The 14,183-nt window shown below is 42.4% G+C and overlaps 1 protein-coding gene across 2 annotated transcripts in view; it reads right to left on the bottom strand.

Moving 5' to 3' along the window:
* myom3 (myomesin 3) overlaps nt 1–14,183 on the bottom strand; it is a 72,465-nt gene that overhangs the window by 14,770 nt on the left and 43,512 nt on the right. For both annotated transcript variants that reach the window (XR_002952865.2, XM_024414417.2), the window contains exons 12-18: nt 12,353–12,552; nt 11,792–11,845; nt 10,449–10,576; nt 7,507–7,690; nt 7,026–7,200; nt 6,597–6,718; nt 4,781–4,968 (exon numbers count right to left, since the gene is read on the bottom strand). Coding sequence is in view for 1 of the 2 variants with exons in the window: in XM_024414417.2 (XP_024270185.2) it covers nt 4,781–4,968; nt 6,597–6,718; nt 7,026–7,200; nt 7,507–7,690; nt 10,449–10,576; nt 11,792–11,845; nt 12,353–12,552 (1,051 nt within the window). In the remaining variant the exon portion in view is untranslated. The remainder of the gene's footprint in view (nt 1–4,780; nt 4,969–6,596; nt 6,719–7,025; nt 7,201–7,506; nt 7,691–10,448; nt 10,577–11,791; nt 11,846–12,352; nt 12,553–14,183) is intronic.

Genomic DNA, 14,183 nt, shown 5'->3' with positions numbered 1-14,183 from the left:
GCATTTGATTAACGTTTTGTTAAAAAAGGATGGATTTCAGCAAATTAAGAAAGGCACGGAGCTGCAGAGGACAAACATAGGTACACGGTATGTGTTTCCGTATTTACACTCTCGTCTCTACTCAACTCCATTGATTTGATGTACACTACCGGTCAAACGTTTTAGAACGCCTACTCATTCAAGGGTTTTTATTTTATTTGGACTATTTTCTACATTGTAGAATAATAGTGAAGACATCAACACTATGAAATAACACATATGGAATCATGTAGTAACCAAAAAAGTATTAAACAAAGTAGCCACCCGTTGCCTTGATGATAGCTTTGCACACTCTTGGCATTCTCTCAACCAGCTTCACCTGGAATGCTTTTCCAATAGTGTTGAAGGAGTTCCCACTTATGTTGAGCACTTGTTGGCTGCTTTTCCTTCCCTCTGCGGTCCAACGCAACCCAAACCATCTCAATTTGGTTGAGGTCAGGGGATTGTGGAGGCCAGGTCATCTGATGCAACACTCCATCACTCTCCTTCTTGGTAAAAAAAAGCCCTTACACAACCTGGAGGTGTGTTACGTCATTGTACTGTTGAAAAACAAATGATAGTCCCACTAAGCACAAACCAGATGGGATGGCGTATCGCTACAGAATGCTGTGGTAGCCATGCTGGTTTAATGTGCCTTGAATGGTAAATAAATCACAGACAGGGTCACCAGAAAAGCCCCCCACCCCATACTATAACACCTCCTCCTCCATGCTTTACGGTGGGAAATACCCATGTGGAGATCATCCTTCACCCACACCGCATCTCACAAAGACGCAGCGGTTGGAACCAAAAATCTCTAATTTGGACTCCAGACCTAAGGACAAATTTCCATCCGTCTAATGTCCATTGCTCGTGTTTCTTGGTCCAAGCAAGTCTCTTCTTCTTATTGGTGTCCATTAGCAGTGGTTTCTTTGCAGCAATTTGACTATGAAGGCCTGGTTCACACAGTCTCCTCTGAACAGTTGATGTTGAGATGTGTCTGTTACTTGAACTCTGTGAAGCATTTATTTGGGCTGCAATTTCTGAGGCTGGTAACTCTAATTAACTTATCCTCTGCAGCAGAGGTAACTCTGGGTCTTCATTTCCTGCGGCGGTTCTCATGAGAGCCAGTTTCATCATAGCGCTTGGTGGTTTTTGCAACTGCACTTGAAGAAACACTCAAAGTTCTTGACATTTTCTGTATTGACTGACCTTCATGTCTTAAAGTAATGACGGACTGTCGTTTTCTCTTTGCTTATTTGAGCTGTTCTTGCCATAATATGGACTTGGTCTTTTACCAAATAGGGCTATATTCTGTATACCCCCATACCTTGTCACAACAAAACTGATTGGCTCAAACGCATTAAGAAGGAAAGAAATTCCACAAATTAACTTTTAAGTAGGCACACCTGTTAATTGAAATGCATTCCAGGTGACTACCTCATGAAGCTGGTTGAGAGAATGCCAAGTTTGTGCAAAGCTGTCATCAAGGCAATGGGTGGCTATTTGAAGAATCTCAAATATAACATTTATTTTATTTGTTTAACACTGTTTTAGTTACTACATGATTCCATATGTGTTATTTCATAGTTTTAATGTCCTCACTATTATTCTACAGTGTAGAAAATAGTGGAAAAAATGAATGAGTATGTGTTCTAAAACTTTTGACCGGTAGTGTACACTTGTAAGGTTGAGAACAACTCGGCTAATCCTAACTGAGCCACATACTGTAAAGCAAAGATTAAATTCTGCCAGTGTCGTTTGCATGGCTTTAGGAAGGGGATTCAGATCATTGATCCCAACCACTTTATTCACAGCCACTTAGCCTTTAAAGTCCTTATCGCCTATGCTTTAGGGGGACTGAGCCATGGGACAATGGCTATCAATAGACAAACCTGAGGGGCTTATTTAAGTGTGATAGGAATCACACCATCGAAAGACTATGCCTCCTTTTTTATAGATTGGTCACAAGGCTAGCCCTAATTAGGTACAACAAAAGCCTCTTGATCAAATCAATACCTAGACAGTGCTGCTTGGAGCTCTGCAGTGAAGTATAGCGGGGGTAGGGGATAAGGGGCGTTCGTCCCAAAGTGTCTGTCGATTCAACTTATCGCCACCAGATGGCATCAGTTCACCTGATTCTGAATCAGTGGAAGTAAAGGCACTGCGGTCGAAATGTAGGTGGAATTCCAAACTAAAGTGAGATAACTAAAAATCCTAAGGGTTCAAATCTCAGACATTCTTCTAATGAGGCTGGATAGGTGGCATGCCTGCCTGACTGCTAAACCAGTGGTGGTGGAAGGAAAGGATTCAGGGGGTAAAGTCATTTACATTGGCTTACACAAGCAGGAAGACCAAAGTGTCCCGAGCATGACGCCTCCGTTGGATCAATATTCTAATTTATCTCATTTACATGAAGGCAGCAAGTGAGCAGCTTGTAAAAATAAGAACAAAAAGCGAACTCAGAGATGGGAGGAACTATTACTGGAAGAGACTGGGCAGTGACAGGGGCTGGAGTCGCCCAACAGAGGGCACTGCATGTGGCCACTGTTTTCATTAATGCCTGCAAGCAGATCAATGGCTTTATATGTTAAATACCTTGGACATTAGGGCACACCGTAGCATTATGTTTTGCAATAGAAAACAAAAACAAGCGTTTCTTATTGGACATTGCATCCCTGTTTCGGTCTGCTTTCTTCTGCCTCCTGAACAAGACCCTGGTTAGTGGAAAAGCACGGTTTGCTCCAAACTTCTAAACTATTTTGCAGTATGGCAGACTTTGAATTGCTTTGTTCTGTTGAGTCTCAAAACAACATTATAAACTGGGTGGTTTGAACCCTGAATATTGATTGGCTGACAGCCGTGGAATATCAGACCGTATACCACGGGTATGACAAAACATTTGTTTTTCCTGCTCTAATTACGTTGGTAACCAGTTTATATTAGCAATAAGGCACCTCGGGGGTTTGTGGTATATGGCCAATATACCATGGCTAAGGGCTTTGACCAGGCACTCTGCTTTGCATTTTTCCTAAGAACAGCCCTTAGCCGTGGTATATTGGCAATATACCACATCCCCCCCCCCTGGCCTTTTTGCTTAAACATAACTCTTCTGCATTCCATAAAATTACAGGACACTTGTCATTTCCATTGCAAAAAGAGACAGGTGACAATTTCCATTAGTCTCCATTGGCACCACTACTCATTGCCTAGTAACACAGCTAAGGTAGTAGAGGGAATGTGTTTTTTCCTCCAGTGTACCTCCACCGGAGCCTTATGTTCAGCTCTCTGACCACAGTTAATTCTGTTTTTTACGTAGATACAAAGACTTTAGTTCTAATGGGGTGTATTTCAGAGGGGACAAAAATGCAAGTTGTGCCCCTGTTGGTTATTACATTTTAGTTATACGGCATTGTTGAATAATTAGCTAGGAAGGCATTCTAGACTTGTCACGCCCTGACCTTAGAGATCCTTTTTATTCTCTATGTTTGGTTAGGTCAGGGTGTGACTCGGGAGGGAAAGTCTATGTTTTCTATTTCTTTGTTTTTGGCCGCGTGTGGTTCCCAATCAGAGGCAGCTGTCTATCGTTGTCTCTGATTGGGGATCACATATAAGGTGTCATTTTCCTTTTGGATTTTGTGGGATCTTGTTTTCTGTTTAGTGTTTCTGCCTGACAGAACTGTGCGCTTTCGTTTTTGTTTGAGTGATTTTGAACTAAAAGAATCATGAACACTTTCCACGCTGCGCTTTGGTCCACTCTTCTTACCACCAACGAGAGCCGTTACAAGAGTGGGCATTACATGTAGATATATAGGACAGTTGGAAAAGATATAGGACACCTCTGAAGTAGTTCCAACAATAGGCGCCTTTTTCCCATTCTAAACCACTGCACCATGCAGGCCATACTTGCTACAAAGTTACAGAGAGCCAAAACAACAACTATGCAAACCGAAATAGGATACAGTGTAAACGCAGGTCCAGCGATGGAAAACTTAGCTCGCTAGATAGCATTGATTTGCTTTTGCATATAATTTATTTTGCAGCATCTGATGACCTAACGTGGTGAGTGATGGACATGAATTTCTCCTGTTCTTCAAGACGCAGTTGAAGCTATGATTTCAAATCCTCCCACGTGTTTGTAGTTTGACCAGCTGTTTTCAGCAACTGGTATTGTTGAATTTGTTTGTCATATTGGCAGATATGCTAGCAACTAACTATTTAGCCACAGTAGCTTCTAGCCTAGTGTTTGATATGCAATGCGATCTCCTCTACTGTAAAGAACAGTGTCTCCTTAAGGACAAAGCTACTCTTCAATGCCAGGCAAAATCGCAAAGAATGGACAACTGGGTCATGTCTTTGGCAACCTAGCCTTAGTGGAGTTGCCAACAAGCAGATGTTCTGAAAACCGGATGTGGGAACTCTGCTCAGAAGTTTGTTCCGCCTGCTATGTTGGCTACCTAACCGATAGAACTAATGACCAGGTTTGGTGGGAGGATGAAAATAATGATTTTACTTATCAAAATTAAAATATCAATGGAAACATGTCATTTCTACCAGTAAACATTTGCTTCTGTATTGTTTTCTCTGGCAACTGCGGTAAAAGAGGAATAAAAGTTGTCAGTTATTTACAAGATAATATACAGAGCATCAGCGTTTATCCCTTACTTAACATTACTCTGGTAGAGGGCCTTTGTCATGTCAAATGTGACCCAACATTCTAACAGCACTGACACCTGGGTACTGGCACCAGATCCTTCCTCACCTTGTGCTGCCTCTCCTTGGCAGGCTTGGTGTTGACCTTTCTCCAGGCGTCCAGCTCTTTGTCCTTCTGGTCCAGGTAGTAGCCTCGTACAGGGTCTCCTCCATTGTTAGCAGGGGCTCTCCAGGTGAGAATCATCTCCGAGCCAGTGCAGAGCAGCAGGGCGATGGCAGAGGAAGGGGATGGGGCGACTGGGAAGGGGAGATGTATTTGAAAAGAACGTTTGGGCATGCTATACTTTTCCTCAGCCTGCCCAGAGACCAACAAAAAAGTATTGCATTTAGATGGATAGTGTTTTGAATAAATAGCTAATCAGCTTCTATTCTTCTGTATTCCAATCGATTATATTCTATTCTGGCCACTTCCATGTATCAGGCCATGTAAGGCCACACAGGGTTCCAGACACAAAGTCCTGGATTTCAGCCATAACATCAACTGATCCGAGTCCAGATTTGGAATCTGGCATCACTGTGAGTGGCAGCTAAAATGAGCAGTCATTACAATGTAGCAGCCTGCAGAGTGCATGTTATTATTATCAGACATGCTATTATAGAGTGAGACAGCAGTGAGAGGGGTCAGCAGTTATTGATCAGGTTCCTGCCTCATCACAAGTCTATGTATTTCACTGTGTTTGTGGACACACCAAAATAAATCAGGAGCCTACCCATTAGATCTAATACCTGTCATCATGTAATGGGTTCATGAGGCTGTTATGAACTAATGGTGAATTGAGATCAGGAATAGATTGATGAAGCCCACCACAGGTTTTACAACGGTCATAAATTCCTAGGAGAAACTCTCTTCGCTGCCATGCAATATTGAGGGTGTGTGAAGTGGTTTAAACTACAACTCCAGGACAAGACCAGAAACCATGGAAACTGTCGCTTCATGTTGAAATGGTTGGCAACTCTACCAAAGGACAAGACCAAAGAACATGGAGATCATTCCCACGTTGAAATGGCTAAGAAATCTACAAACTAAAGAACAATTATTCAAGCTGCAGCTGTTTAAATACTTTAGTCTGGTAAACGCATCCGATCTGAGAACATTTCCAAATGGTACTCTGAAGTATCCATGGTAACAACCAACAACAGCCATTGATCTCTGATGGACAAACCAGAGGCTTTCTGTCAACTGACTATCCAGCAGATGGACCAGCGATCGCAGAGGGGGACAGCAAAGGCATACACTCGTAAATATGAAATTTGCAATTTCATTTTGAATGAGTGGTTGTTCATGTTCAAAGTATTAGCAATTTCTATGAGTGTAGTTATCAACTGTATAACAGTGAATCCTCTCAGAGCTTCCCACTCTTGAACTGTTCCCACCCCTTTCCTTTGTCTACCAAGCTGCCATATCGGCTTAGCTCACTAGGGACTTTTCTATCATGTCAGTAACCAATTTATGACCTATTGTGTGTGTGTGGTTATGTAATTCTGTGATTAAGTTAGTAAATAAATAATTAAGCCAATTTGTATATCGCTGATTCATGATCTATGCTAGAGTTCTTGCAGATATCCAAGAGTTTGCGACATTCAGAATATGACTGATGAGGTAATAATACATTAATTGAAGACTGTAATCGATAAGATATGATGTATTCGTGAAATTGACATTCTAAAAACAAAATTTGTCCGTGGTGCCCTGACTTCCTAGTTAATTACTATTCCGTGATTCGTTGAAAACAGACAGGGGAAAAAGGGAGCTACTATCTGAACTAGTTGTATTTGTTTCATTATTTCAGTTTGCCCTAATGAATATATCCCAGGAGCATGTCCAACATTGTGGGTCAGTCCGCAGTTTTTTGTCTGGTACTCACTGAGTGCTGCTTTCACCAGGATAGGGGGAGACTCGTTGGAGTAGATACTGTTCCCAGCTCGCCCCACAGACTTCACTCTGAACACATACTCCTTCTTCGACTTCAGACCATGGACTGTAAACCTGAGAGGAAAAAACAATAAATTTAGGCCTAGGTGTTGCAATGTCAAATTTGACTATTCATATAGCCCTAATGCCTAAGCATTTCTTTCTACATTGGGATGGTTCTATGGACTAAAAAGCAATTGAACTGGAAATGGTAATGGAGCAGGACTAGGCTTAATCTGTGTCCTGGAAACTGTCCAATCATGTTCTGTTGTAGAATTAGTGGCAAGAACAACTACAACATTTATCCAATGCACAATATAAACAGCTATCAAAAAAGAGGAGCTCAGTTCATTTAAATGGCACCGTGAGTTCAGTACTGTACTTGGTGTTGGTGGTTGGTTTGTTGTTGACCGTCCTCCACTCTTGCTTCCCAGCCTCGCTGTAGTACAGGTAGTATCCCAGAATGCCCTCTTTCTCCTTGGGCTCCTGCCACTGAAGCAGGACAGCAGAATCTGTGTCTCGGATGGCCAAGACGGAGGTGGCTGGAGCAGGAGCAGCTAACAGGATAACACAGTGAGCTCAGCTGATTGGCACACTCTTAGGAAAATAAAAACATTCTATCTGAAGCCATCCCTGTAGGAGAACCCTTTATGGTTCAAGGTAGAACTGTTTTAAAAAAATCTTCCATAGAGAAGGCACTGAAGGAAAAACCAACCTGGATGGAAATGGTTAACTGAAGAACCACTGTCCCTGTAGAATAACCCTAGAACTGTTTTTTATTTATTTATAAGAGAAAACACAAATCCATATCAATGGAACTGGTATAACATTAAAGAAATAATACGTTTATCCCTCTCCCTCACCTTGGGGTTGTCCCAGTGAGATTGGCGGGCTCGGCTCTGACGGTTCGCTCACGCCAAACTTGTTGACGGAGCGCACCCGGAAGCAGTAGGACTTCCCCTTCTGTAGGTTAAACATGGGGAACCTGGGAGAGCCCACCGTGATGTCCATGCTGGCCAGCTGCCAGCTGTTTTTACCTGCAATGGACTGATGGACAGAAGGAAGTACGAACAGAGAGCGAGACAGGCAGGCAGAAAGAGACAGAGGTGGATGGAAAGAGAAGTAGGCAGAAAGACAGACATACACACAGTGATTCATCAAAATGTTTCTCACTATTATTTCTCATTTCTGCTCCATTAACTTGACTCCCATATCTTTAAGTCCTTTTTAAAATGTACATTTGAATAAAAACCCAGTCTTTAAAAGGAGATCAGCGATTATATAGCGCAAGCCCAAGGGCGAGCCGAGGATATTTGAATATTCCTGGGCAGAACAGAAGCGGGAGATCTTGGCAATTGCAGATGCTTTTGATGGATTGGACAGTTTTATTACAGAGTTACTTATAAAAGTCCAATAAAGCAATTTCCTGTGGCAGTTTGCCGCCTTTCTTCTCATTATTGCAATTGCAAGCTGTTGGGCATCTAGTTTGCAGAGTCCTGGTTGATATTGAAGAACTGGGGCACTTTGGGGGAGATGTAAAATTAATGATTCCCCCCCCCCCCAGGACTTTGATAAACCAGAACTTTGACAAACTTTAGTCATTGTAAGACATTCATCAAAATAGGAACACTTGTGTCCTTTATAGTTTGGTGGCCATGTACGAACACACCCACAACCTGTACTATAAAACCTCCTTGATGTTAAAACTAAGCCAGAACAAAACTGTGGCTAATTCACAACCGTGAACCTAGAAAACCAAGATTTATGCTTTTAATCACCCCCAAAGCCCAGAGAGAGCTTTGACCCAGCTAACAATTATGGGGAGAGAGAACATTTTTGTAATGTTACAGGTAATGTCCTGTTGTCCAGTTTTCAGTCAGTTAGAATGTTCCCCTATCTAAGTTAGCTAAAACCTTCTGAGAAACGTTTTAGCATGTTTTGGTGTTAAGGTTAGGAGAACATTCCCTTAATGTCAAACAGAATTTCAGATTATACAACATTACTGTTCTAGATGTGTTTTATGGGACATTGCAAGAACATGAACGTGTCCAGTTGGGTTTTGATATCTTTAGGGCATGTGCTTATTGGGCCAGACTAAACCCTAATCCCCCACCCTAGGCACTTGTGTAGATCTGAAACAACCAGTTTTGTGAATACACTTTGAAGTAAATCTCAGCTCTGTTAAAAGTACACTCAAGAAAACATTTTATTCATCACAGTGATTCAGGGCTATCATTAAAACAGGCCATTAATATGTGAATAGGTTAATATGCCCCACCAATATTAGACAGCTATTACAGAAAGCCTTTAAATCGCTGAAATAAGTCAATAAATTCAAGGATGAGAGAATAATCAGATTAACTGACACTTGACACGGACATGGTGGCGCATCGGGAAGATCGAAGTACTGTGAACTAAGGTTGTGAGTTCAAATTCCAGGTTAGGACACGTTGAATAATAATTACTGTATAAATTAACATGCACAATATAATCATGTGTGTTAAATGTGTCAGTTGAAAACACTATATGTTAAAAGCACCGGTGTGAGTGAGTATCCCTAACATTGCCAACAAGAGCTATGAATGAGTCAGTGGTTCACCAATCAGGGCCTTGATTGGCTCGGCATCAATAAGTGATGTGTAATACATTTTTTTTTGGAGGGCACAAGAATGTTCCTGCAACGTTCTCATTTAACTTGTCTAGAACGTCTTATGTTCTGTGTATTCTTGGTGGGACTTTGATGGGAATATTGTCCTCACCACAGAAAACTGGACACCTAAATATCTTGCAACGTTCCAATGAAATGTGTCTAGAACATACACAAAACTTTAGGAACAGCTTCCGTCAGGGCATATACTGTACAAGGTGTTGAAAGCGTTCCACAGGGATGTTGGCCCATGTTGACTCCAATGCTTCCCACAGTTGTGTCAAGTTGGCTGGATATCCTTTGGGTGGTGGACCATTCTTGATACATACAGGAAATTGTTGAGCGTGAAAAACCCAGCAACGGTGCAGTTCTTGACACCAGGTCGCAGTTGCAAATGAGAACTTGTTCTCAACTAGCCTACCTGGTTAAATAAAGGTGAAATAAAAAAATAAAAAATAAAACACTCAAACCAGTGCACCCGGCACCTACTACCATACCTCGTTCAAAGACACTAAAATATTTTGTCTTGCCGATTCAGCCTCTGAATGTCACACATACACAATCGTCTCAAGGCTTAAAACTCCGTCTTTAATCTGTCCCCTCCCCTTCCTCTAAACGGATTGAAGTGGATGTAACAGGTGACATCAATAAGGGATCATAGCTTTCTCATGGATTCACCTGGTCAGTCAGTCAGGCAAAGAGCAGGTGTTCCTAATGTTTTGTACACATAATATCTTAAGTTCTGAGAACATGGTAACCGCGTTCTGGGTAAGTTCTATTTGACATTAAGGGAATGGTCTCTTGGAATCATTCCTTGCACATCACAGGAACGTTTGTTGTTAGTTCATGAGAACGCAAATTTGCTAGCGACAAGAGAGCAGCTTCAAGGTCTCTCGGTTTTTAACGAGTGCACCGATGCCCACCTAAACTGACACCGGCAACCGTATAAGTGTTTTTCCGCCGCCCCTTTAATCTTTAATTATCATAGTGGTCAGAGCTCTTCATTCATTTGGCTCCGAGTCTACAACAGTGAGACAGGTCAATGGGCAACGGCGGGCTGACGCTACACACACTAAGATGGCTGGGTTGAGGGTAGCTGGTGTGTGTGTGTGTTTCTCTGTATTGTGTGTATGAGTAGGAGCACAGGCCTTAACTCACCTGCTCCACATAGAAGGTAAGTTGCTCCTTGCCTCTGGGCTCCGGCTCAGTCCAGCTAAGCACGGCGTAGTTGTCACTCATCTCACAGGCATGGACACCAGTGGGAGGGAATGGGACTTTCATCTGACCTGAGGTCAGAGGGAAGAAACGGGAGGATGGGTGTAGTAGACAGTAAAGACAACCGGGTCATGGTCAGAAGGAGAAAACATTTTGAGACGGGGAGACGGGGACTATTTTCCATTGCAAATAGTTTTGCTACGGTGTACCCTGCTAAACAAGACCCAGAGCATTGTATCACATGACCAAGCAAGGGTCAGATATAAAATGTTTTTTATGAGAAACGCACAGACTGTCATGACACACACACACACACACACACACACACACACACACACACAGTTATTGATGAATTGAAACCTAAAGTTGTACCAGGGTGCCTCGGAAAAGAGAGTATGGCAGTCTGAGGCTGAGATAGTGCTTTATTTTTCATAATAGTACACCATTCCCTGGTGTTTCCATGGTGTTTGCCTCCTCCTCCATCTTTGAGCTACATCAGGGTCATGTTATGATCCCTGTTCAGAGAGAAGCACGCTGACTACCCTGGGCTATAATAGGCATTTACTAGGACACCATGGAGAATAGTCCACCTAATGGAACAAAGTACATTGCTTTCACAAAGCTATTACATGACGGATGATATGAAGAAACATGACGTTGTTATATTGAATATCATAGGCAAAATTGCCACTGGGGTTTTGTAGTAAAAAAAGAGAGTGAAAGATAAGTGCTTCCAATGACAACAGTGTCCACTGTGTGATTTTGACCAATTGTTAGTAGGCATTGCCTGTCCGCTAATTGGTTGATGTCATTGGAAACGCAAATCTTTTTTTTTACTACAAAACATAGAAACACGCCATTTTCATATATGTTGATGTCGGGGTGGTGCTGGAGATGTATATATACAATTTGAAACTGCAACGTTTTCTTTCTGCCCCATGATTTAAAGTGTTGAAGTTAACTGTTTCCACACCCCACCAAAAAAAATGGTTTTACCAAAACAAAAAAAATCACTTTCCACTTCCACTTATACTGTGTTTCCAAAATACCCCTCCATACCCCCCCTCCCCACAAAAAAGTAATGTTAAACTGTATAGAATTGCAGAACATGTGTCTTGAAATGTCAAAAGAATAGAAAGGGAAAAGCAGAAATGTGAAGTGGCACTGTATCGTAAGTATTGGGTCTAGGGTAAGTAGCTGGGGGATACCATTGAAAAGGCTGTAGTGCCATAGCTACGAACACTGTTAGTAATAGTACTACAACGATGATGTATGTGGTTTCTCACTTTCCAGCTGGTCTTTGGTGATGGTGATCTCTCTACCTCTGTCCACCTTGATAACTGATTGAGAAGAAAAAGAGAGAGAGAGAGAGAAAGAAGGAAATGAAATGCATGATAGCACAATGAGTAGATAACATGGAAGAAACCGCCCATACGATGCCAGCATGCCAGGGCTCGGCAGAGAGAGAGGTAGAGAGAGAGAGAGCTGGGGGAAACAGTCAGAGGCGAGCCAACCTCCTGGCCGTACTTCATCTGTGCCTAATGATCCACAGCATCTGACCAGCACACCCATCTGTCCTCTCTCTCTCTCTCTCTCTCTCTCTCTCTCTCTCTCTCTCTCTCTCTCCCCTCTCTCTCTCTCTCTCTCTCTCATAGCCCCCACCACACACACAATGTATTCTATTTAGCCTATGTTATGTCTCTCTCTCTCTCTCTCTCTCTCTCTCTCTCTCATAGCCCCCTCCACACACACAATGTATTCTATTTAGCCTATGTTATGTCTCTCTCTATCTAATGACCTCTACCCAGAATGTGTTCGGTGTGTGTAAATCTGAGTGTGCAGATTACCCATAGTTCTGGTGTGTTCTAAAGGGTCGGTGGTGATGACAGGTTCGGTGGCCTTAGAGGGGCGTCCTACACCTGCCTGGTTGACGGCACACACCCTGAACTGGTAGATGGTGCTGTCACTCAGACCTCTCACAGGGTAGTGACATGCCTTCTGAATGGTGTCATTACAACGCACCCACTGCCCACTACCAATGTCACACCTAGGATTAGGGAGAGAGAGAGGGAGAGCGAGGGAGAGCGAGGGAGAGCGAGAGAGAAAGACCATATGAGAAGGGAAAGGAAAAGATCCGAGATTTCAAAAAATGGATTTCACTTTATGACTTTCAAAATAGTTCTTAGCTCAACATTCCACAATTTTGTTATTTCTCCATGAATATAATTTTGCCACTATAAAATACATTTGTAAACATTTTCGATTGCATAAAAGAGAAACACATTTCGGCCAACAAAGGACAATCATTTTCCCACCCAAGTACATAATCTCAAAATAAACAAGTCTCACAACTAATTTATAAGAAAATCTGAAGAAAAGCAGCCGTTGAATGCTGATAAATCAATACTGAACAAGAAGCCACCTGGGAAAGCAAACAAAGAAAGCAAATAGCTTGAGGGAACATTAAGCTGTGTATGTGTTGCTAGGCGACTGGAAGGCTAGGTCTCTCTGATATTAGGTCTTTCTCTGATGCATAGAATATATATATCATATAATACATCAGAGTGAGACCTAACATTAGTGTTTTAATGTGCCCTCTGCATGCTAACTAGAGAAGATGTGTACGTATGATGAAAGTACACACACGCGCGCGCATCGATCAGCTTCAGTGATTAGTGAGCACCTGTTACCTATGGGAGGGCTTTGATTGAGTTAACGTTGTGTTCCATGTTGAATTATTATCACGCATATCATCCATCTTCTTTTTGGCTTTGCCAAATGGATATTACATCAAAGTTGGCTGGGGTTTTATCTCCCCGATCCAATTTGCTCACACTCATCTGAGTAAGTTGTGGCCCAACAGTTTAGTTTGGTTTGCTGTGTTTTGTTGATTTGGAGTCAACAAAGATAGCTTATGTCTAAGATAACTCTTATCGTTTAGACTGAACGTACAGGTAAGCAGGCCAGGTTCAAATCAAATCAAATGTTATTAGTCACATGCGCCGAATATAACAGGTGTAGACTTTACAGTGAAATGCTTACTTACGAGCCCCTAACCAACAATGCAGTTTTAAAAAATACGGACAAGAATAAGAGATAAAAGTAACAAGTAATTAAAGAGCAGCAGTAAAACAACAATAGCCAGACTATATACAGGGGGGTACAGAGTCAGGGGGTACAGGGAGCACAGAGTCAGGGGGGTACAGGGGGCACAGAGTCAGAGGGGGAACAGAGTCAATGTGTGGGGGCACCGGTTAGTTGAGGTAGTATGTACACGTAGGTAGAGTTATTGAAGTGACTATGCATAGCTGACAACAACAAAGTGTAGCAGCGGTGTAAAGAGGGGGAGGAGGGGGGGGCAATGCAAATAGTCTGGGTAGCCATTTGATTAGATGTTCAGGAGTCTTATGGCTTGGGGGTAGAAGCAGTTTAGAAGCCTTTGATGGCACTATGGTGTTGAAGGCTGAGCCGTTGTCAATTAATAACATTCTCACATAGGAGGTGTTCCTTTTGTCCAGGTGGGAAAGGGCAGTGTGGAGTGCAATAGAGATTGCATCATCTGTGGATCTGTTGGGGCGGTATGCAAATTGGAGTGGGTCTAGGGTTTCTGGGATGATGGTGTTGATGTGAGCCATGACCAGCCTTTCAAAGCACTTCATGGCTACAAAGTAGTGTTCT

Source organism: Oncorhynchus tshawytscha, linkage group LG03 (assembly GCF_018296145.1).
Source record: "Oncorhynchus tshawytscha isolate Ot180627B linkage group LG03, Otsh_v2.0, whole genome shotgun sequence".
Lineage (NCBI taxonomy): Eukaryota > Metazoa > Chordata > Actinopteri > Salmoniformes > Salmonidae > Oncorhynchus > Oncorhynchus tshawytscha.
This window is presented reverse-complemented; position numbering and strand designations above follow the sequence as displayed.